General features: G+C 50.5%; 1 protein-coding gene across 4 annotated transcripts in view; it reads left to right on the top strand.

Moving 5' to 3' along the window:
• The first annotated feature begins 293 nt into the window (after window positions 1–293).
• ANPEP (alanyl aminopeptidase, membrane) overlaps window positions 294–20,674 on the top strand; it is a 30,347-nt gene continuing 9,966 nt past the window's right edge. Inside the window, exons 1-10 of one of the 4 annotated variants that reach the window (XM_081170127.1) lie at window positions 294–437; window positions 11,675–12,505; window positions 13,598–13,740; window positions 14,957–15,093; window positions 15,263–15,389; window positions 16,515–16,669; window positions 17,020–17,133; window positions 18,068–18,211; window positions 18,539–18,604; window positions 18,896–18,961. In XM_081170127.1, coding sequence (XP_081026253.1) covers window positions 11,847–12,505; window positions 13,598–13,740; window positions 14,957–15,093; window positions 15,263–15,389; window positions 16,515–16,669; window positions 17,020–17,133; window positions 18,068–18,211; window positions 18,539–18,604; window positions 18,896–18,961 — 1,611 coding nt within the window. In that variant the 5' untranslated portion in view covers window positions 294–437; window positions 11,675–11,846. Of the gene's footprint in view, window positions 438–9,134; window positions 9,466–11,667; window positions 12,506–13,597; window positions 13,741–14,956; window positions 15,094–15,262; window positions 15,390–16,514; window positions 16,670–17,019; window positions 17,134–18,067; window positions 18,212–18,538; window positions 18,605–18,895; window positions 18,962–20,674 lie in introns of those variants that run through there. The other 3 variants (XM_081170129.1, XM_081170128.1, XM_081170126.1) reach the window with 3 other exon arrangements.

Genomic DNA, 20,674 nt, shown 5'->3' with positions numbered 1-20,674 from the left:
CAATACTTTGCTGTTTTTTCTGCTCCCATCCACCCTGTGACTGAGAAGAGAGAAGGCTCCCTTATTCCAGGCTGTGACCACCATGTTTGCCTAATTCTTCTCTGCTGCCCCTGGTAATGGTGGAACCCTTGCTGGGCATAGGGCTCCCTTCCCATCTGCCTCTCTGGGTGGGTGGGTGGAGGCAGTGGTTATCTTGTTTTGGCACATCGTAGATCCATCAGCTTCCCTTTCCTCAAAACCACAGTGGCACTCCTAGAACCAGCTCAGCAAGTCCGATAGCGGGACGTTCCACCCACAGGAGGTTACCCAATTTGATACTCTTTGGAAGTCGGTTTCACTTTACAAGCCATGACTTCTTCCACCTAACGAACGTTAGGATCCTTTTCTTGGTCATCTGGCACAGACCTCTCCCTTCTGCCTCAGGAAGCTGCAGGTTGGTTCATTTTGCTCATTCTTCAAGTAAATCAGAGTGGATAAATGGGATGTGAAGGGTTGTCAGGACTGGAAAATGTGAAGCTGTTGTTCTTCCTATTTTGGCCAGTTAGTATTTGGGATTATTTATAATTTGTTTGACTCATTAGTTGCCTGTTACCCAAAGCCCTATGAGCAACTTAGAGCACATTTTAAAATGTAAACATGAATGCATTGGAGCAGCTTGCAGGATGCAGAAGCTTCTGAGTTGCTTAGGTGTGATGTGTGGGAATTGATGGTCAGCAGAGGAACAGAGGAAGCTGTCTTATACCAAGCCAGACCAATGGCTCATCCAGCTGAGTATTGTCCTTTCCTTTCCCTACTACATGGAGATGCTAAAGGGGAGTGAACCAGGGACCTCCTGCATGCAAGCTCAGTAGCTATGGCCATTCTCAGCAGTTGCTTGGGCCACTCAGACTTGTGACGCCTTTGGCTGTTTACTGAGGTCGGGGTGGCATAAGTGCCCTCCTTTTGCTGCCAACTATTGTTTCCCCGTTGTATTATTTTATTTCGTTAGGCTGTGATAACAGGGCATTGATGGATGACTGGAAAAAAACTTTGAGCACTTCCTGATCTGAATCAGCCAGGGTGACAATTGAGCAATGTTCAAAGCAGAGGATAAGCCCTTTTACAGGCAGTCAAACTCCCTGGACACATCCCAGAGTGGGGAAGAGCTACTTTTTCTAAAACAGGATAGCCAACTGTTCTCTTGGCACCTTGCAGGGCGCAGGTTCATCAGTGCTGCAAGCAGGTATGAGCAACCATCTCGGCATAGTTCAACTGCTGTTTCCCCTGAGCCGTCTGTCCTCGTGGGTTCCCGATTTGCCAGTGACCCTGAGGAAGCCCATAAAACAATTCAGCAGCAATAATCAACTGCATCACGAACATATATACTCTCCTGATGAACATCTTATCTTGCAGGCTTGGCAAGTGTTAAGTGTGGGGCAAAGGCTGCTGACTGTGGAACTTGCTCCGACAGGAGGCAGAGATGGCCACCAACTTGGATGGCTTTAGAAGACCATTAGACCAGTTCACGGAGGAGAGAGCTATCTGTGGCTACTAGCCATGATGGCTATGTTCTGCCTCCACTGTTGGAGGGAACAATGCTTCTCTGAATCCCAGTTGCTGCAGGATGTGCTTGTGCACTTCTGCTCAGTTCCTGCTTGTTGGTTTCCCACAGGCATCTGTGAGAACAGGATGCAGGGCTAGATGCAGGGCTATTAGCCTGATTTAGCAGGCTCTTCTAAGACCATTAAGGAACCTATTATTATTTTGTTGTTATGATGCATAAGAGCATAAGAAGAGCTGACTTCTGGGTCAAGTCAAAGGGGGCCAGTCTAATCCGGCATCCTGTTTTCTCAATGGCCAACCAGATGCCTCAAATAGAAGAAGCCCACAAGCAGGACCTGAGTGCAACAGGAGCAGCTCTCCTCACACGCAATTCCCAGCAACTGGTATGCAGAGGCTTCCTGCTTCTAGCCACCGTGATTAGTAGCCACTGCATTGCTTTGTCCTCCATGAATTCCTCTGATCTCATTTTAAAGCCTTCCTGGTTGGTGACCATCACTACATTTTCTGACAGGAAATTCCATAGCATCGCTATGTTGTGTGAAGAAGTCCTTCCTTTTTGTCCATCCTGAATCAGCTTCATGATCCCAGCTTTCAGAACTCCCTGCTCACTTTCCCCCACACCACTCAGCGCCTTTCCTCATGGATAGCTCAGCAGGTTAGAGCGTGGTGCTGATAATGCCAAGGTTGCTGGTTCAATCCCCGTATGGGGCAGCTGTATTGCAGGGGGCTGGACCACATGATCCTCAGGGTCCCTTCCAGCTCTATGGTTCTATAGGGGACTTGCTGTATCCCTGTAGGGAAGGGCTGCTAAGGACCACCCTGCCACACCCTTATGGGTGGTATTCAACTATGTTTTTCTCCAGGTAGACCTGCTAGAGCTGAAATTAATGGACCTAACCTAGTATTGTTCACTGAAGTGGGTCTGCTCTGACTAAAACTCAGTTGAATATCCCACTATGTTTCCCACCTACTTGGATGCAGAGTCAGAGCCTCATTCTGCAGGGAGCAAATCCCTGACAGCAAACAGCTGGAGTTATATGCAGCTGCAAGGGAATGCATGCATGTCCTGCTTTCAGGTTTCCCATCGGGACATCTGGTTGGCCACTGAGAGGACAGGATGTTGGACTAGATGGGCCACAGCTTGACCCAGCAGGGCTATTCTTAGGTTCTATGTTCTCAAGTGCCTCATATCCTTCTATAAAAGGAGCTCTGGGGGAAGGGAAGGGGGAGAAACACTAGAGCGGTCAGCCGACAGACTGGCTTGGATCCCTATGGAGCCAGAGGCAGAGGGGGGAAATCCTGGAAGAGGCACCTGGGTGGGCACTGAGCTGTGGTCCTTGTGTGAAGAATGGAGGCATCCTGTGTCCCTGCAAGGGCTAAGTACAGATAGGGAAGCAGACCAGTGGGGAGGTCCTGAAAAAGAGGTTCAAGAGGGTTTTCCCTTTCCTCCTGCTTGCCCCAGATGAATGTTGAGTCAGGGCTGCCAGGAAAGGAGCTGCTTTGCTTGAACAAGGAAAGCGAAGGCAGCACTCACTCCTTGCAGGAGAGCCCTAGAGTGGCCTGGCTGGGGGTTTCGGGAAGAGGAGGGCCATGAGCATGGGGCCAAGTCCAACATCCACCATCATTTTAGCTGCTTTTTTCTGAACCTTTCCTAGCTCTACAATATCTCTTTTAAAGTGCAGTAACAAGAACTGTATTCCAAGTGTGTTTGTAGCATAAATTTGTATAACATCATTATGACGCCAGCAGTTTTATTTTCAGCCCCTGTCTTAATGACCCCTATGTATTTTGCTGCTTTCCCCTCCACAGCTGCCACACACTAAGTTGACATTTTGAGCTTTCACCACGACCCCAAGATCCTCTGGTCAGTCACCCCCAAAACATCTATGTGAAATTAGGATGTTTTGCCCCAATGTGCGTCACTTTTTAAAGTTGAACTAGGACAGAAATCTAAACAAGCAAGCAAATAAAGGTGCTGCATGGGGAATCTGGCCACTGTCTGGATTTGTTCTCAGTCAGCCTTCCCCAACCTGGTGCCCTCGAATGCCTTCAAATGTTGGGAATCATAGAATTGGATGGTGTCTCAAGGGTCATCTAGTTACAGCTAAAGAACCCCTGACACATGGCCATCCAACCTCTATTTAAAGGCTTCCAGTGGAGGACAGTCCACCATTTCTGAGGTAGTGTGTTCCATGGTCAAGCAGCAATTACCGTCAGAAAGTTCTTCCTAAGGTTTAGTCAGAATCTCCTTTCTTGTCATTTGAATCCATTGGTTTGAGTTCTACAACCTGCAGCAGCAGAAGACAAACCTGCTCAATCTTCCATGGGACAACCCTTCAGATATTTGAAGATGGCTATAATTCCTCATAGCACTTGGTTTCCAGACCCTTTATCATCTTGTTCACCCTTCTCTGCATAATGTTCCAGCTTGTCAATATCCTTCTTAAACTGTGGTGCCCAGACCTGGACACAGGACTCCTGGTGGGGTCTGACCCAAGGCAGAATAGAGCAGTACTGTTTCTATCATCTGAGATATTAACTACTCCTCCCAGTTTGGTGTCATCTGCAAATTTGAGGAGCATCTCCTCAATTACTTCATCCAAGTCATTCATAAAGATGTTTAACAACTCTGGGCCCAGGACAGAATCCTGTAGCACCCCAGTTGTCATTTTGTAGGATGACAAAGAACTGCTGGTGAGCCCTCTTTGGGTTCAGTCAGTCAACCAGCTACAAATCCACCTAACAATAACACATTGCCAGCTTCTCTGCAAGGACATCATGGGAGACTTTGTCAAAAGCCTTACTGAAAGCATACCCCTGATCCACCTTTCCACATAATGCTACCCCCCTCCCTTCCTGTTTGGCCTATAGGTTATACCCCTCACTTACTACATTCCAGTCATGAGACTCCCATCGTCCCTGGCCACTGCCTGTCTAAAATAACCAGAAGGGCATCAGGCTAGGAAAGGCTGTGTCACTACGCCACCTTGGAGACAGCACTGCCAGAAAGGATGTGCAACTTCCAAGCCTAGCCTAGGTATCAGGCCCACTCCCAGCACCTGCCCCTCAAGCCCAGCCCTCCTTGCTGGGAGTACAGGAGGGCTTGGGAGGCTGCCAACTGGAACTGGCACACGGGGTGGGGGCACCCCATCTCTTTCGCTCTCTCCAGTGCTTATGGAGAGCTGCAGGAAGCAAACCTGTGCCAAGTCTGGCTGGTGTTTTCCCAGCCAACATGGCTGGGCTGATTACTTGTTTTCGGGTGGGACCTTTGTCCTTTTTTATGACACCTTTATTCACCCCTGCCCGAAGCTGCTTCTGCCTCTATCCTAAGGGTGCCTGGAGCGTCTGCAGGGGCGCCTATCCCTGGGTGGATTGATGGGGGGGGGGGGCTGCTCTGCCACAGAGCTTGAGTCAGCAGCCGCTCCTGCCTCTTATGCTCTTATGCCCCCCGCCCCCCGGCTGGGATCAAGCATCCTGTGTCCCTCAACCCGGTTCCTGCTGGTTCAGAATGGGTCTCCTGGTCCCGATCCTGGCCTCAGACCCAACCGTGCAGCAGCAACAGCTCCCGAAGCGACCCGCCCCAGCTTCTGCACCCCTGCTCTGAAAGAGGGGGTCTAGCCCAGGATCTAGGCCGCTCTTTTTGTGTGACTTAGTCCGAGAGCAAGGAGTCAGAAGAAGAAGAAATCCTCTCCACGGGACAGATTTTCCCATGGGCTTGGCAGCAAGCCTGGCCCAGCCCTCCGAGCCGCCTCTCCGGAAGGCCGGACCTGCAGCAGGACCACCCGCCTCCCAGCCTGGGTTAACTCCTCGCCTGCTAAAGGCCGGGAGCTTTTTTTTTTTTTTTTTTTTTTTGCCTTTTCAGGCTGGGATTTCTCTCCCATTGACCCCGAGCAAGCGGGCTCCCTGGCTCTGCAAAGGCAGCGCTGGGCACAGCACCCGGCTCCTCTTGCCGCATCCCCTCATCCGCCTCCTTCTGCGTGGGACCCTCCCTCAATCTCTGTTCCTCCTGAAAATGCTTTAGCCCTGGTGTGGCTTTGCTGCTAGGCAGTCCGCGCTCATGGTGGAAATTTTATTTATTTATTTATTTAACAAAATTTACACACTGCTTGATTGTTTAAAAAAAAAGAAAACAATTCAGAGAAGTTTAAAATGAGAGTAAAACAGTAAAACCATCATTACATTAAAGCAATTCTATTCTAAAACTTCACAGAGACAGAAAGGGTTAAACTAGGTGACATAGCAGGCGAGCTATGATTGGATCTCAAAGGGGGGAGGGAAGCCCAGGAGGGGTCAAATGGATTGGGCTGTCGTTCCCCTCTCCCCACACTCTTTCTCTAACCCAACCCTCCATCTCTCTGCTGCAGAGAGAACTTTCCTTGGAGCATCTCACAAGAACTGACCCATAAGGTGTCTTAGTAACTCATGCATCTTCATCCTGAGCACAGCATAGGGGTTAGGGCAGTGGCTCTCAAAGGGGGTGGTGTGCCACACTGGTGTGACAGGAGAGGGTGGCAAGTGTGGCAGGAAGGAACCAAAGAAACCTTGAAACATTTCAGTGTAGCAGAGTATTGTGTTCATGAGGAGAGTTTGTCTCAAATGAGACCTGATATAAATGAGATTACCTGGCAAATGCACATTGAGTTTGTACACATACTTAAGGTACATATGTGAGAGGCATGTTTATAATTATATTTTGGGAATGATGCATGTACTTGTGTAGCTGCATTGTTTTATACTTTCTGGATGTCCCATGATCATATTTTAAAGTACTTGTGTTCTAGCAGTGCTTGGTTTATAACATAGGAGTCGTTTCTTTTTGGTTTCCAATGTATTTCTTATCAATTAAAAAAATCAGTGTGGCGTGAGCATTTTTTTTATTCTGAAAGTGTGGCTCTTATCCAAGCATTGTCACCACCACAAATATTTTTCTTCAAAGGAAATGCCAAGGGCTCCCATCATAGATCTCTCATGCCTTGCCAAGTTTGACACTAACCACAATTTGTGTTGGTGCTTAAAACACTGACACTGTCGTAGGATTAATTACAGGGAGCTAAACATGCTTAGTTAACTCAGCACCCACATAGGGAACAGAACTGGACCCATAGCTAGCCAGGGCTGGCGCATATTATTGAAGGTTTGGAGTCTGCATCTTTCTGGAATGTAGGCTCCTTGGGTGCAGAAACCTTTTGGTTGTGAATCTCTCAATGGCATCATGCCCCTTGATAAAGCAAACAATTAGTGAAATCTCACCCCTGTCATGAACTCACCAGGTTTTAAGCACATCAGCCTCCCCATCAGCATTCTGGGGAGGATAATATTTATTTACCTTAAAAGGTGGTGGTTAGGACCACTGACATAATGCACCTGAAAATTGTAGATAGTTGCTAAAGATATCCGTTTGCATAGAAGTAGGCAGGTAAGAGAACATGGAGGCAACCTGTTATCATTTCCTATATCCAGCTGCATCAGAGTTTTTGCTAAGTCACAGTTCTGGAGTGACTCACCAACCATTCACTGGCCTCCCACAACCAACCGCTTGAGGGTTGGGTCTGAAATAACTAGTTTCTGAATAAATCTATTCCCACCGCCACTCCCCACAAGAAAAGTGGTGCCAGCTTTGACTTTTGGTTATGCTCTGCTATCTTCCCTACATACTCATTAAATACACAAGTAGTAAAGAAGACCCCAAGAAGTCACCTAGCCAGATGGGTGCAGGACCCCCCCTCTCCATAGTTCACCAGCAGTTTTGCTTCCAGCTGTGGCATGGCCAGGCAAGAGCTTTTTGGGACTTTTTCAAGCAGGTCATAAACACAAAGGCTTTCCCTGGTGCTTCTCTTGCACACCTGCTACTCAGAAGTAGACTGCCTCTGAAAATAGGGGCTCCATTTAGGACCTGAGAGAGCTCTCCTTCTATTCCACAAATCTGTCTAGTAGTCTTCTCTTCCCAAAAAGCCATTTAAGCTTTCAAAAGCTTTAAGCTTTTGAAAAGTTAGGTGACAACAAAGTGTTGGATTCTGTTTGTTCTTCAGTGGAAGAAGGTGGCTGTCATGCTCTAAAGCCTTTTCTGCCTATGCTCTGTAACTTTTCTTGGTGTGAGCACACTTGGCATAAAGGGGGTGTGTGCTGCTCTCTCCTGCTCCCCAGCCTGGTCTGTGAGAATCCAGCCAGTCAATGGCCCTTTCCATCCTGGCTCCAGTTCCAAGGGCTGGGCTTCTGGGAGATGCTTAAGTTGGTGGCTATTTCCCAGCTCCTGATGTGCATGGAAGTCTGAAACTCAGCCTGGTCAGAAACTTAGGAACTAAAGGACTGCAGCCAGTGCTAGTCCTACTCAAAGTAGGGTAATTGAAATTAATGTACACAACTTGGTCCTATTGATTCCAACAGGTATACTCTGCGCAGGACTTAGCTGGCTACAGCCCAGAGTAAGCTTTGCCCCAGATCTTCCTTCTCCTGTGGTTTCCAGAAACTGGTATTCAGAAGCATTATTGCTTCTGGCCGTGCCGGTAAATTGCAAGTTAAACAAAATAAAGCAAGAAGAAAATGACTTCTTTACAGACTGAGCTGTGTTTCAAGCTTTCATGGAAATGAGGAACTGGGGACTAGTCACCAGCATCAGGCTCACAGCCTGTACTTGTTCCGCTAGCCAGCCAGGCCCCCTCCAGGGGCACGTCCTCCTCACAGTTCGTGGCATGACAGGGCTTCGAAGGAATTTCCCTGTGGTCACCTTCTGCGCCCCCACTTTCCTGCCAAGGGATAAGAATAACGCTTCCAGCCATGGACACCAGCTAGGAAGGAGCTGCTGTGTCCTGGGCAGGGAGCACTAACCCACCTGCCTTCTTGCCTGCCGTACAATCTTGCTTAGACCAGGTACGTGTGTGTGTTTGTGTGTGTTGGAATCAGGCCTTAGGAGGGAGCTCTTTTGACTCCCCCAGGGAAAGATCTGTCCATTTTCCCCATAGCCCTTTTTTGGGGGAAGAGTCAGTTCCAACCCTCAGTGGTCCTAGTGCATTTGAGTGGGCTCTAGTGGTGACGGCACTCCTCCTCCCCATTAATCCAGCCTTTTAAATAAGTAGAGCATTACCTGTTGTTTATTGTAACAACAGCCCTGCGAGGTGGGCTGCTAGCATCTCTGTTTCACAGACTAGGATTTCAAGCTGGGAGAAAGCAACTTGCCCCTGAGTCGCTGGCAGAAGGAACGTGTAGATCAAAGCTGGCACTTTGGAGGCAAGGCTGGTGCAGCCTGCCCGAAACTGGGCCCTGAACAGGGAGAGGAGCCAGAGGCGAGTCCCTCCGCTGGCTCCTTTTCTCTAGCTCTCCCTGGGTGTGCAGCGAAAGCTGCTCTAGCTCGGAGCCCCGGGATCCTGCAGTCAGAGAGGCCCTGCAAAATGACCCCGAGGATTCCCAACGTCCCCTCCCCAGAAAAGGGACCTCCACTTCCAGGCTTCCCCTTCCTGCTTCCAGCACTCAGGAGCCTCCACTCCGCTCCCCGCTGAAATCCTTTCCAGATGTGACAGTCTGGCAGCTGGAGAGGAGGTGGGCCCGGGGTGTGTGTTTGTGCGTCCAGCGTTGTGGGGCAGAGTTGAAGGCGCAGCAGGAGCCTGGGACAAGTGTGGGATGACAGAGAGCGACTGGCCAGGACAAAGGCAGCCTCCTCGCTCCTTTCCCTCTCTTTCCTGGCAGTGCTCTCTTGAGCCTGGTTTCCTCTGTCCCGCCCAGCAGCCCAGGGGTTAAGACGGTGAGGGATCAGCGCAGGGCTGGCTACTTCCTTCGGAGCTTTGGAAAGAGCCCTCTCCTTGTGACTGATTTTGGAGAGAGCAGCCGAGAGCAGGCCAGGCGCCGTGGGCCAGGAGAACGCCCCAGCTGCCCCAACTAGGAACTTGGCTGTGAATGGAACCCAGCCTGGGGATGGGGGAGTCAAGGTGAGTAGGCAAGAGGAGGGGTGTGTGGGATCATCCAGCGGATGATGACGATGATGGGGTTTCCGCAAGGCTGACGTGGGCGCCCAGGTCCCTGTGCCTCTGGGCAACCCAGATAGGCGGGGGACAAAATAATAAATTATTATTACTATTCGGAGCTGCAGGAGCAGCCTGGAGAAGGAGCTAGTGTTTATGTGCCCCAGAGCTCTTAAATCAGCGCCCTTTGGGGGGCCACGGCACTCGCTTTTCAAAACGTTGCTTTTTCCTGCAACATGCCTGAACACAGCCTTCCCCAACCTGGTGCCCTCAGCGTCTTTTGGACTTCCATCAGTTCCAGCTAGCACAGACACCGACACCTGGGACCAATGAGATTCGTAGTCCAAAACATCTGGCAGGGAACTGACTGGGAAAGGTGGCTTGAAACATCTTTCTCCCAGGTTTTGGGGAGAAATAAGGAACTTGAGATTTTAAACAAATTTTGGACTGTCCTTTGCCCTCCTCCCTGCTGTGCCCACCATTTATAGCTTTTTCTTATACATAAGGAACTGACTGTTTTTCAACTCATAACACATTCTCAATCCTATAAAGCCATATATGGTTTAGGTCCAGGCTGTCTGAATGACTGTATTCCCTCATCCAAACTCTTCAGGGGAGGGCCTTCTCTTGGTCCCACCACCCTCATAGGAATGCTTGGTAGGGACGCAGGAGAAGGCCTTCTTGGTGGCTGCCCCTTCCTAGGGAAATTAGACTGGTTTGCTCCTGTCTGTCCTTCTGCTGACAGGTGAAGACTTTCTTCTTCCAACAGGCTTTTGGGAACTGGCTGTTTCTAAGGAAAGCCCTGCTGCTATAATGTTTTTATTGCAATGATATCTCTCTGTGCGTGCTTATTCCATTAATTCTTATTTTTTTTTAATGATTGTTAAGTTCTATGTTTTTAGCTGTTTCTACTTTAGCTGTATACTGCTTTGAGTCAAGGAAAAGGTGGAATAATAATAATAATAATAATAATAATAATAATAATAATAATATACAGCCGGCCAATTTTGATACTGTCCTGTGCAGGAGATGGTTAGCTTCTGCCTGCTCCAGGGTTTTGTGGCACCTTAAAGACTAAAGAGCTCGTTTTGTCAGATACATGAAAGAAGGATGACCCTGAGTTGCAGGCACATATATACGAGGTTGGGAAGGGGATTGTGAGCAGTGAGGTCAGAAGGAAGTGTTAGACAAACAAAAAACGTACAAAAGATTACCAGTATAAGTATTAATAGAGGCTATTCACTCAAAAAGTTCTTGATAACACAGGCATCTTGGCACTCATAAGCCAATCAGCACATGCCATTCATCTAAAAAAAGAACTACCTTTGTCACAGCAAGTGATAGCACTGCACCTTTAATGAACTGCAATTCAGTGGTTTCGTATTGCAGGCAGTTCCTTTGAAACTCCTTTGTTTAAGGGTAGCTGCTCTACAGCCAGTTACAGAGTGTCCTGGAAGGAGAAAATGTTCCCCTGCTAATTTTTAGTTATTGCCATTGCTGACACCAGAGTTCTGTCCATTTGTTCTTCTGAGTGGAGACTGGCCTGTTTGTCCCATGCAGACTCTAGAAAGGCACAGGTGGCAGATGATGATATGCAGATCACTCCAGAAGAGGTGAATTAACCCCTCATGTTGCAGATGACATAGTTAGGTCCTGTAATAATGTTGTCAGAGTTGTTGAGGGCAGGCACCGGAGAGGGGTGATTCTGTAGACATAGTGTACTTATGCTTTCAGAAAGAACTCCGAAAGAATCTTTGCAAAACTAGGTGAAAGGACATTAAAATGACAAATGTGATTCGGTGTAAGTGAAAGATGAACACTGGAGGAAACATCCTAACTTAATATATTCGCTTATGGGGTCTGAACCAGCACTGAAATTTGAAATTGGAATGCAGAAAGGGGAGGTATGAGGAGGTCGGAGAAGTAAGTTATAAGAAAATAAGGGTTTGAAATGATACTTGTTCTTCTTTTTTTGTTAGTGTTTGTTTGTATTGTTGTGTTTGTCTGTATAATTTGTGAAACTTTAATAAATATTTTATAAAAAAGAAAGAAAGGAAGGAAGGATTCACACCCACCCACCCTGCCCCACCCTCCAGGAGTGAGAGAGAGGCAGGGAAAGATTGCATGCACTTTGAAGCTGCTGGCTCTCAGTTCCCCATTAACTCTCCCACAGGGCCAAGGGAAGAAGTTGTCTGCAAGATTGGGAAGCCTCAGTGACCTTCGCCCATCTCTCAGCTGTTTGATGATTAACTAATGAACCAGGATCAGTAAAACCCCAGAGCCTACATATAAGAGGCCTGCAGGTCCTTGCCTTCTCTTTCTCACAGATTCACTCTCCTGCCATCCTCAACCATGGCCAAAGGCTTCTTCATCAGCAGGACGCTGGGCATAGTTGGGATCGTTCTTGCGGTTGCCGCTGTGGCCACCATCATTGCTCTGGCGGTTGTCTATGCAGAGGAGAAGCAGAAGTCAAGCAATGATGTGTCTGATCCAACCCCATCTAGCTCCATCTCTACCGCCACTACCACCACCAGAGCTACCGCTGCTACCACCACCAGTGCTGCCACCCCCAGTGTTCCTGGCACTACGGCCAACCCAAACGACCCTTGGAATCAAATGCGGCTACCCAAGACCCTTGAGCCCGTGCACTATGATGTCACCCTGCAACCCTTCCTGACCCAGGATGCTCAAGGACTCTATGTCTTCACGGGCAACAGCACAGTGCAATTTGTGTGCGTGGAGCCCACTGACCTCATCCTCATCCACAGCAAGAAGCTCAGCTACACCGAGCAAGCGGGAAACCTCGTCTCTCTGCGTGGGGTAAACGGGTCCACAGCACCAGCCATCTCTCGGACCTGGCTGCAGGAGAACACTGAATACCTGGTGGTGCAGCTTAGCGGAAGCCTCCAGCAGAATGCGTCCTATGAGCTGCTGAGCATCTTCCGTGGGGAGCTGGCGGATGACCTGGCTGGCTTCTATCGCAGTGAATACGTGGAGGATGGGGTTCCCAGGTAGGTGGAACTGTGTGTGTGTGTTTGTGTGGTGGGGCAACCCTACAGTTCTATGGTTCTATGAAAAATACAGTTCCTGCAGCCAGTCTCCATGTTTGGGAAGATCTCTGGACAAGCCTGGCAGGGTGCGAGTTGGGGAGGCTATAGACACTGGATTGTGTTAGCAGCATCTGAAGCAGGGGGGAGGCCAGAGCCATCCCTCTCTGCTGCCTGGCACCCACCTGCCCTCAGGACAGGTTGGGCTTCTCCTCCCACCTGGCACCAGGTCACCAGCCCTGCAGCTCTGGGGCAGCCACAGAGATCCCTAGCAAGGACCTGGAGGAAACTCCACCCAGAATGGGACACTGCAGCAAAAGGTGGTGCTGCGGATGAAGGCAAGGGACTCCCCAGCCGTTTGTACACTCCAAAGCTTCTCCTACCTGCCCACAGCTCCTTTTTCCCTTTTGCAAGTCCTTGATGTGTCCTCCCTAGGGCCTCTGTAGAACCCCAAACCACAACCTGTTGTTTAGTTTGATGTGGAGGTGCCCCACCCAGGGCGGCTGATCCCCCATAGCCCTCTTGCCACCCCTTCCTGCTTGCCTTATGTTGAGAGGAGACCAGTTTACAGGAGAGCAAAGTGGGACGGATGTGACATAGCACCGTTATCAGGGACCTGGTGCCACTGTGGTGAGTGACTAGGTGGCATTGCTTGAAAGTTCCAGAGTTGAGCTCTTGGACTGCCACCCCTGAAATGCCCCCCACCCCCGTTCTAGGACAGGTTAATGGTCAAATCAGGCCTGGAACTTCTGAGGTTGGGATGGAGACTGTTGCCACTTGACTCAGAAAAGGGGCTATGCCCCCCACGCCCCTGCTCAAGAGCTCCAGGTACTCCCCACCTGCACCCAACCTGGGGAGCTCCACCCACACCTACCTCCTCCCATGGTGGGCATTTGCATTGCAACTTGCCTTGAAAATATCTGGGCAGCTAAGAAGCAGGGCAGACCCTGGAAGACACAAGCCCCCTTGTCTCAATAAATCAAGAAGACATGGCATGGCGGGCGGGCGGGTGGACCTGGGGGAACATGCATTGACCAGCCTCTGTCCTCCTCCCAGGGTGGTGGCCACAACGCAGATGCAGGCGGCTGATGCCCGGAAAGCCTTTCCTTGCTTTGATGAGCCGGCCATGAAGGCCACCTTCACCATCGTGTTGATCCACCCATCTGACCATGTGGCTCTCTCCAACATGCCTGTGCAGAGTAAGGGGGTGAAGGGAGGGTGGGGCAAAGGGACTCCTTTTGGTGGTGGTGGTGAAGCACACCTGCCACTTCCTCCTCCTCAGTTTCCATCTGTTTTCATGACCTCCTCCCTCCTCTCCCAAGAGATTGCTGCTCTTTCCCTGCATGGGTAGAAGGGCAGGAGGGGAGAGCCAGACTGGAAGTGGGAGGAGACTGAGGGGGAGGTTTCTGTGCCCACACTGGGTGCCTCTTGCTTCCCACAGGTACTGGATGGTGTTCCCATTATGCAGAGTCTGGAGTCAGGACATGGTTGGGGGGTGGCTCTGTGTCCAGTGGAATGGGAGGGGGAGAAGTCTTCGAATCACCAGAAGTTTGGGGTCCAAGAGCTGCTGAATCAGCCTTCCTGAAGGGAAGAAGCCTGTGTGGGAGGAGGGAGGCGATTTCCCTTGGGAGCTCAAGTACAGAGGCTCACACCAAATTCCCAGCCAGAGTCCAAAGAGTCCATTAGGATGCACGCTATATAGACAGATATGTCATCTTACCTGTTCATCCTCTACCCAATCACCTTCTGCCACACCAGCACTCCACCCTCTCTCATCCAACCACAACTGACTCAACCCCTTCCCCTTTTTTACTGTGCCTGTCCGACCCCTCTTTGTATGTTGAATGGAATTGGTTTCCCCCCTTTAACAGTCAGCTGTCAGGTTCCTCTTTAACTGGTTCTTCCCAGGCTTGTGGTCAGTTCACACTGGCCTCACTATTAATGGGCTTAACAGTAATTCCACCTCAGCCATCAGGGCTGGCACTGTTGGGAGCTGTCCACCAAATGAGAGAAAGGGAAGCAAGTGAGGGCAACTGGAAAAACGTGCTGGAGGGAGAGAATCCTGCTTCAGAATGGACTCAGCCACAGAGCAAAGGAACTATGAGAGCAATGCACAGCATTGAGCTGGGTGCTGTCATTTGAGGGCAGGTCCCTCTTGTCTCCTCCTTCTCTCTGGGGTAACAATGCCTGTTTGCCTGGTGTTAACTGATGACACTCACAAGGTGGATGGCCACATTCAGTCCAACAATGTAGTCTACCAACTGCACTGGGATTGGTACCCTTGGACTCCAGAAACTGCAAATGCAGACAAAAAGTTATGGGGTTTTGGAGATAAACAGGGGTCATGGTTGGGTCTTGACTTTAGGCATGATCAGCAGAGCAGGTTTATGGTCTCTTCTCCTCCCCGCACTCTAGGCACCACACAGATGCAGCTGGACGGACAGCCTTGGAACCGGACAGTATTTCATCCCACACTCAAGATGTCAACCTACTTGCTTGCTTTCATCGTCAGCCAGTTTAACTATGTGCAGAGAGAACAGAATAACACCTTGGTAGGCGTGGCAGTGGGGCAGACTGCCTCCTTCTTGTGGGCCTTGGGAGCTCTCCTTGCTCGGAGGGATTTCTGGGCACCTATTCCAGGCAGGGACCCCAGGCCCTGCTCCCACCCAGGCTTGCTCCTCCGCTGACGATCCTTGCTGAGACATCCCTATTCTGTTTCAGATGCGAATTTGGGGCCGCCCCAAAGCCATTGCAGAGGGCCAGGGAGACTACGGCATCAGTGTCACTGGACCCATCCTGGCTTTCTTTGAGAAGCATTACACCACACCTTACCCACTGAGCAAACTAGGTTGGTGCAGAAGCAGGAGGGAGGGCTGACGCGAGGCTCGGGTGGGAAGCGGGTAGCGGGGGCTGGGGGAGCCTGCAAGAGGATCTCAGTAAAGAAGAGAAACCCTTGTCAAGGAAGGTGAAAATCACGTTGGTAAGGTGGACCCTGGTAATATGCTGCCTTGTGCATGGCCAACATTTGATGCCTTCCCCTCCTCACTTAAGCCTATTAAACAAGGAGCAGGCTTTGGGAAGGGCATGCAAGGCTCTGGTAGGGTCCTTACTCCTTCTCAAAGCCTTGTGAGTGCTTGCCCAGCTTTAGGAAGGAGGGCTCTAGGACCCTTTCAGAGCCCTCACACCTCCTTCCCCGAAGCTGGGCAAGCAATTCCTGGGCTTTGAGAAGACCCTCTGGCTGCGTGCCCAGGACCTCTGCACCACTCACGCTGCCCTAAATCCACCTCTGCTCTCACAATTTGTTCCTGCTTATTCTGAAGCCTGATCTCCACTGTCAGAGACATTAAATGCCTCTGAATGGCAGTTGCTGGGAATCACTAGCGGGGAGTGTTGCTGCTGCTGTTGCGCTCAGGTCCTGCTTCTGGGCATCACATTGGGACATCTGGTTGGCCTCTGTGAGGACAGGATGCTGGACCAGATGGGCCCTCCTTGGTTCTTATAACCTCCTTCTCCTGTTTCCACAGACCATGTTTAGAGAAACCTAGGATGTTCTGGAAGTCTTGGGCTGCAACTCCCATCAGCCGCAGCCAGCTTGGCTGTGCTGGAGTAGACAATACATCCATGCTGGCTGGGCCTGATGGAAGTTAATAGGATGACGGTATGGTAGCTTTGGAAGAGACCCAAAGGCTCATCTAGTCAAAGCCCCTGCAATGCAGGAATCACAGAGGTAGTCTAAGACACCTGGAAGGCAGCAAGGTGGGGAAACCTGGCTTGGGACTTCAGTTCCCTGTGGCTGAATGATAGGGCAGGTCTGCAGCCCCGCCAACTCTTTACAGTATGATAGTGTTGTTCACAAGTGGTTTTTAATATACACAGCACTGCTTGTAAAAAGGCCTAGGAGTGACAGCTGACTCCCAGCTGTGGAAGCCTGGCTGGTGGTCCCAGCCTGGCTCATGGAACATTTTCTCCCCAGACCAGGTCGCCCTCCCGGACTTCAATGCTGGCGCCATGGAGAACTGGGGGCTGTTGACCTATCGTGAGAACTCCTTGCTCTTTGACCCACTCTTCTCCTCCATTGGGAACAAGGAGCGGGTGCTGACCGTCATCGCTCACGAAGTGGCCCATCAGGTACTCTCTACGGGTTTTGGAACCACACGGGCCACTTGAGTGGGGAGGGGGTCCTGTTGATGGGCTTTCCCCTGGGTCACCTGGTTGGCCACTGGGAGATCCGAGTGCTGGGCAGGATGGGCTGTGTTGTAGACCAGGATGGTCTAGCTGCAAGGCTCTTCCCAGGAGCTCCTGCTCAGTCAATAGACCCTTTTCACTCTCATTGGCCGTTTTCTGAAGACCTTCTCCCAGCCCATGAGATGATTGTTGGCTGGGCACCTGACACACTTCAAACCCACCCAATACCATGCACCGAGGGAGTCTTTGAGGGGGCTTCAAGGCCGACTAACCTCCTGCTTCCCCACCCCCAGTGGTTTGGGAACCTCGTGACCCTCCGTTGGTGGAATGACCTGTGGCTGAACGAGGGCTTTGCATCCTATGTGGAATATCTTGGTGCTGATGCGGCGGAGCCCACATGGGATATTGTAAGTTGCTTTTGTGAGATAGAACAGGGCTGGATGGTGCTGGGAGGCTTCTGAGGAATAATGCAGCTCCTGACCCAAGTCCTTCTCAGGCAGCCTGAGCTCTGCAAAGGTAGCTGGCAAAAGGAGAGGGCTGGGTAGTGGGGGGTTTGGAGACATATTCGCCCTGGAAACCAAAGATGGCTGCTTTCCAAGTGATCTCAAGGTCCCTGGATTTCTCTGAAGGTGCTGATAAGGTCTTTCATACACTCATTTAAAACACCTTCACCTCACTGCAAGAATTCTACGAACTGTAGTTTACCCCTCATAGAGCTACAATTCCCAGCACTCTCAACAAACTACAGTTCTCAGGATTTTTTTGGGGGGTGCTTTAAATGCATGGTGTACACAACCCCAATCTCCCCGCAAAACTATAATTTTCATGGCTTCTGAGAATTAAGCTGGCTTGAGGAAGAGAGCTAGCTCAGTTGGAAGAGCATGAGACTCTTAATCTCAGGGTTCAAGCCCTGCATTGGACAAAAAAAGAAAAAGAAAAGAATAATTGCTGCATTGTAGGAAGTTGGACTGGATGACCCTCGTGGTCTCTTCCAACTCCATGATTCTATGAAAATAAACCCACACAGAGGCAGAGTGTGGATGTGGCCCATGTAGGAGCGAGGGGAGAGCTGGTCTCTTCCTTATGTTGTGGCAATGGTGTGGTTGCCACTGGAAGGAGCTCCTGTGTGGCACAGGAAGAGCCTCCAGAGCATGATGGGTCCACTTTCCAGGTAGAAAGGGATGTAAATAGTGGGCAGTGAGCTTGGACCAGGGAGAACTAGATTTGAATCCTTGCTCAGCCATAAAGCTTTTGACCAGTCACTGTCCCCCACCACACACTCTTACCTAAGAGCGTTTGTTGTGAGGATGGACCATGAGATTTTGGGGAACTGATTTGCAGAAAGACCTGATGGTCTCCAACGAAATGTACCGTGTGATGGCCATTGATGCACTGGCTTCCTCGCACCCGCTGTCCTTCCCCGAAGCGGAGATCAACACACCAGCGCAAATCAGCGAAGTCTTTGATGCCATCGCCTACAGCAAGGTGAGTGTGCCTTGGGTGGTTGGGTCTGGGGGAAGGTGGAGTGCCTGCCTCTCTTCCCTTCCCAGATGGAGCAACTTTGGCTGCAGAGAACTGAGCTGGGAGCAGCCGCCGCCTCTCCCTTGGTACCTCAAAGCTAAGACTGGCAGAGGGCTACCCACCTATGAAAAGGTGGTGGTTCTGAGAGGATCTGCTGCATTACTGGGGCTTGTGGAATTATCCAAGCCTGGCTTTTGGGATTTACATTTGGGTGTGGAACCCCATCATGGGTGGGAGTGAGAGAGGACATCCTGTGGCCTCTCCCTTCACTGCCCTCTCCTCTCTCCACAGGGAGCTTCAGTCCTGCGGATGCTCTCCGAATTCCTCACTGAGGACCGCTTCAAAAAGGGGCTGCAGGTAAGGCCTGTCTTGGCAAGCGCTGGGTCGTTCATAATGATACCTGCCCTGCCCTGGTCTGGCACTTCCTCCCCCTGCTTTGCCATGGGGTGGGGTGTGTGGAGTGGGGAGAGACCTGGGTGAGCAAAGGGGAGGGTCTGTGCGTTCCCACTTCCCCAGCAAACTCTAATGGAGCAAAGGCAATGTGGGCTGCACACCAAGGAGGTATGGGCTTCCCAAGGGCCCAGCTGGGGTGGGGGGGCGTCAATCTCTCTCCCTCTCTCTCTCATTCTCCTTCTGTTCTCTCTGCAGTCATACTTTCAGGCCTTCGCATATGGAAACACCGTCTACGATGACCTCTGGCATCACCTCCAGTGGGTACGTCCATTTAAAATGCCAGTGGCTGCTTTTAGTTAGGGCGGAAGGGCCATAGCTCAGTGGGGAGAGCATCTGCCTTGCAAATCAAAGGCCCCAGGTTCAATACCCATTGATGTCTCCAGGGAGGGGCTGGGAGAGGCTCCTGCCTAAAATCCTGGAGAGCTACTGCCAGTCAGTGTAAACAATACAGCTTCCTGTGTTCCTGGCCAGGTAGTGTCTGGAGGCTACTTCTCTCAGTTGTAGGTGGGGGTGAGGGGGAGGAGGGCTTTCATAGGTCTCCCAACCATTGTTGCATCCTGGTTTGTTCAACGTGCTGGTTATACAGGGCTCATCCAGACTTGCCCTTGTCCTGTGGATATGAGTGGTTTCCCATTTGTCCTGCACTTTCTAGGCACAGGTCTGAGAGGTTTTACCCTTCTCTTGCTGCTTTCTCTCAGAAAACACCCTCATTAGCAATAGATCGGTGCAAGTATCAATCTGGGGAAAACTCAAGTGACATTTGCTCCGATTTGGCAGTTAAGATTGGCTTTCCCTGGGGAAAGGCAGCGGGGGCAAGGGCAAGTTTGGGTGAGACCATACACACATCCACAAGGTTCTTAGACACAATATTGTTTGCTGTCTTGCATGAAGTTGCTTAATCCATTTTCAAAAGCCCATCCTTATTTATAAGAACACAATTGCTTTTTGTCTTCAGCGGGCAAACAGTCATCCTCTTAGCTAATTTCTGGAATTCTCAGAAACATCTGGAAACTGTGAACACGAACACACACACACACACACACACACACACACACACACACACACTCCTTGGCCAAATATATTTCCCCTGGCCTTCCTCCAGCCTCTCCCCCCACCCTCAAGGATGGGCTTTCTAGATTCTGGGTTATCTTTGGAGTTTTCCTTGAAGCCACTGACTTCTCCTCAGCAAGCATGCATTTGGCCCTGTGATGCCAGGAACTCAGGTCTTCGAATGAGCATGGCTTGGCCAAGACTGGCTGTGTCTTGGTCCAACAACTGCCTGGGTCTTGGACTTGCCTGCCTCAGGATGGTTGCATTGATTGACTTCCCTGGGCCCAAATGTCCCCTCTGCCCGGTTGGCTCCTTTGCAGTGCAGCTCCCTTTCAGGCCACGATCTCCTTCTTGGGCTTTTTGCTGAGCTCTGCTTCCATGTGTGTAACAACTTACAGCTGTGCATTTGGCATCCCGCAGCACAGCCGTTGCTCAAACCCTGAGCTCATTTTGAATCCTCCTCTCCTGCTGGCATTTTGCTGTCAACAGATTTTAAACACGTCCCCCTACATCAGGGCTGCCAGTCAGCCCATCTTCTGCCCTGGGCACTGCCCACTTAGACAGGTGTCAAGTTTGGCTGAGGAGGGAAATCCACAGGATCTGAGTATAGCTCAGCCTTCCTCTCTTTCTGCTCTGTTCCTGCATTATCCACCACCCCATGATTTTCACCCTTCCTGCTTATTTAATTGGCTCTACCTTTTCTCTTTTTTCTCCACCTCCTTCCCCCAGCCGACTCTCTGCTTTTGCATATTCCCTCAAAGGTTGCCTCTTCTTCCAGGCCATAGGTTTTTCACTCCCACCAGCCTCTTCTCCAGCCACAGGAGCCTCAGTGACCGTGACCTGCTTCCATTTCTCTTTGCCACCCTTTCCCTCCTTCAGTCGCACCTCTCACTGTTGAAGTTTAGACTGCAAGCTGCTGGGGGC

The sequence above is a fragment of the Podarcis bocagei genome, assembly GCF_964188305.1.
Source record: "Podarcis bocagei genome assembly, chromosome: 14".
Classification (NCBI taxonomy): Eukaryota; Metazoa; Chordata; class Lepidosauria; order Squamata; family Lacertidae; genus Podarcis; species Podarcis bocagei.
This window is presented reverse-complemented; position numbering and strand designations above follow the sequence as displayed.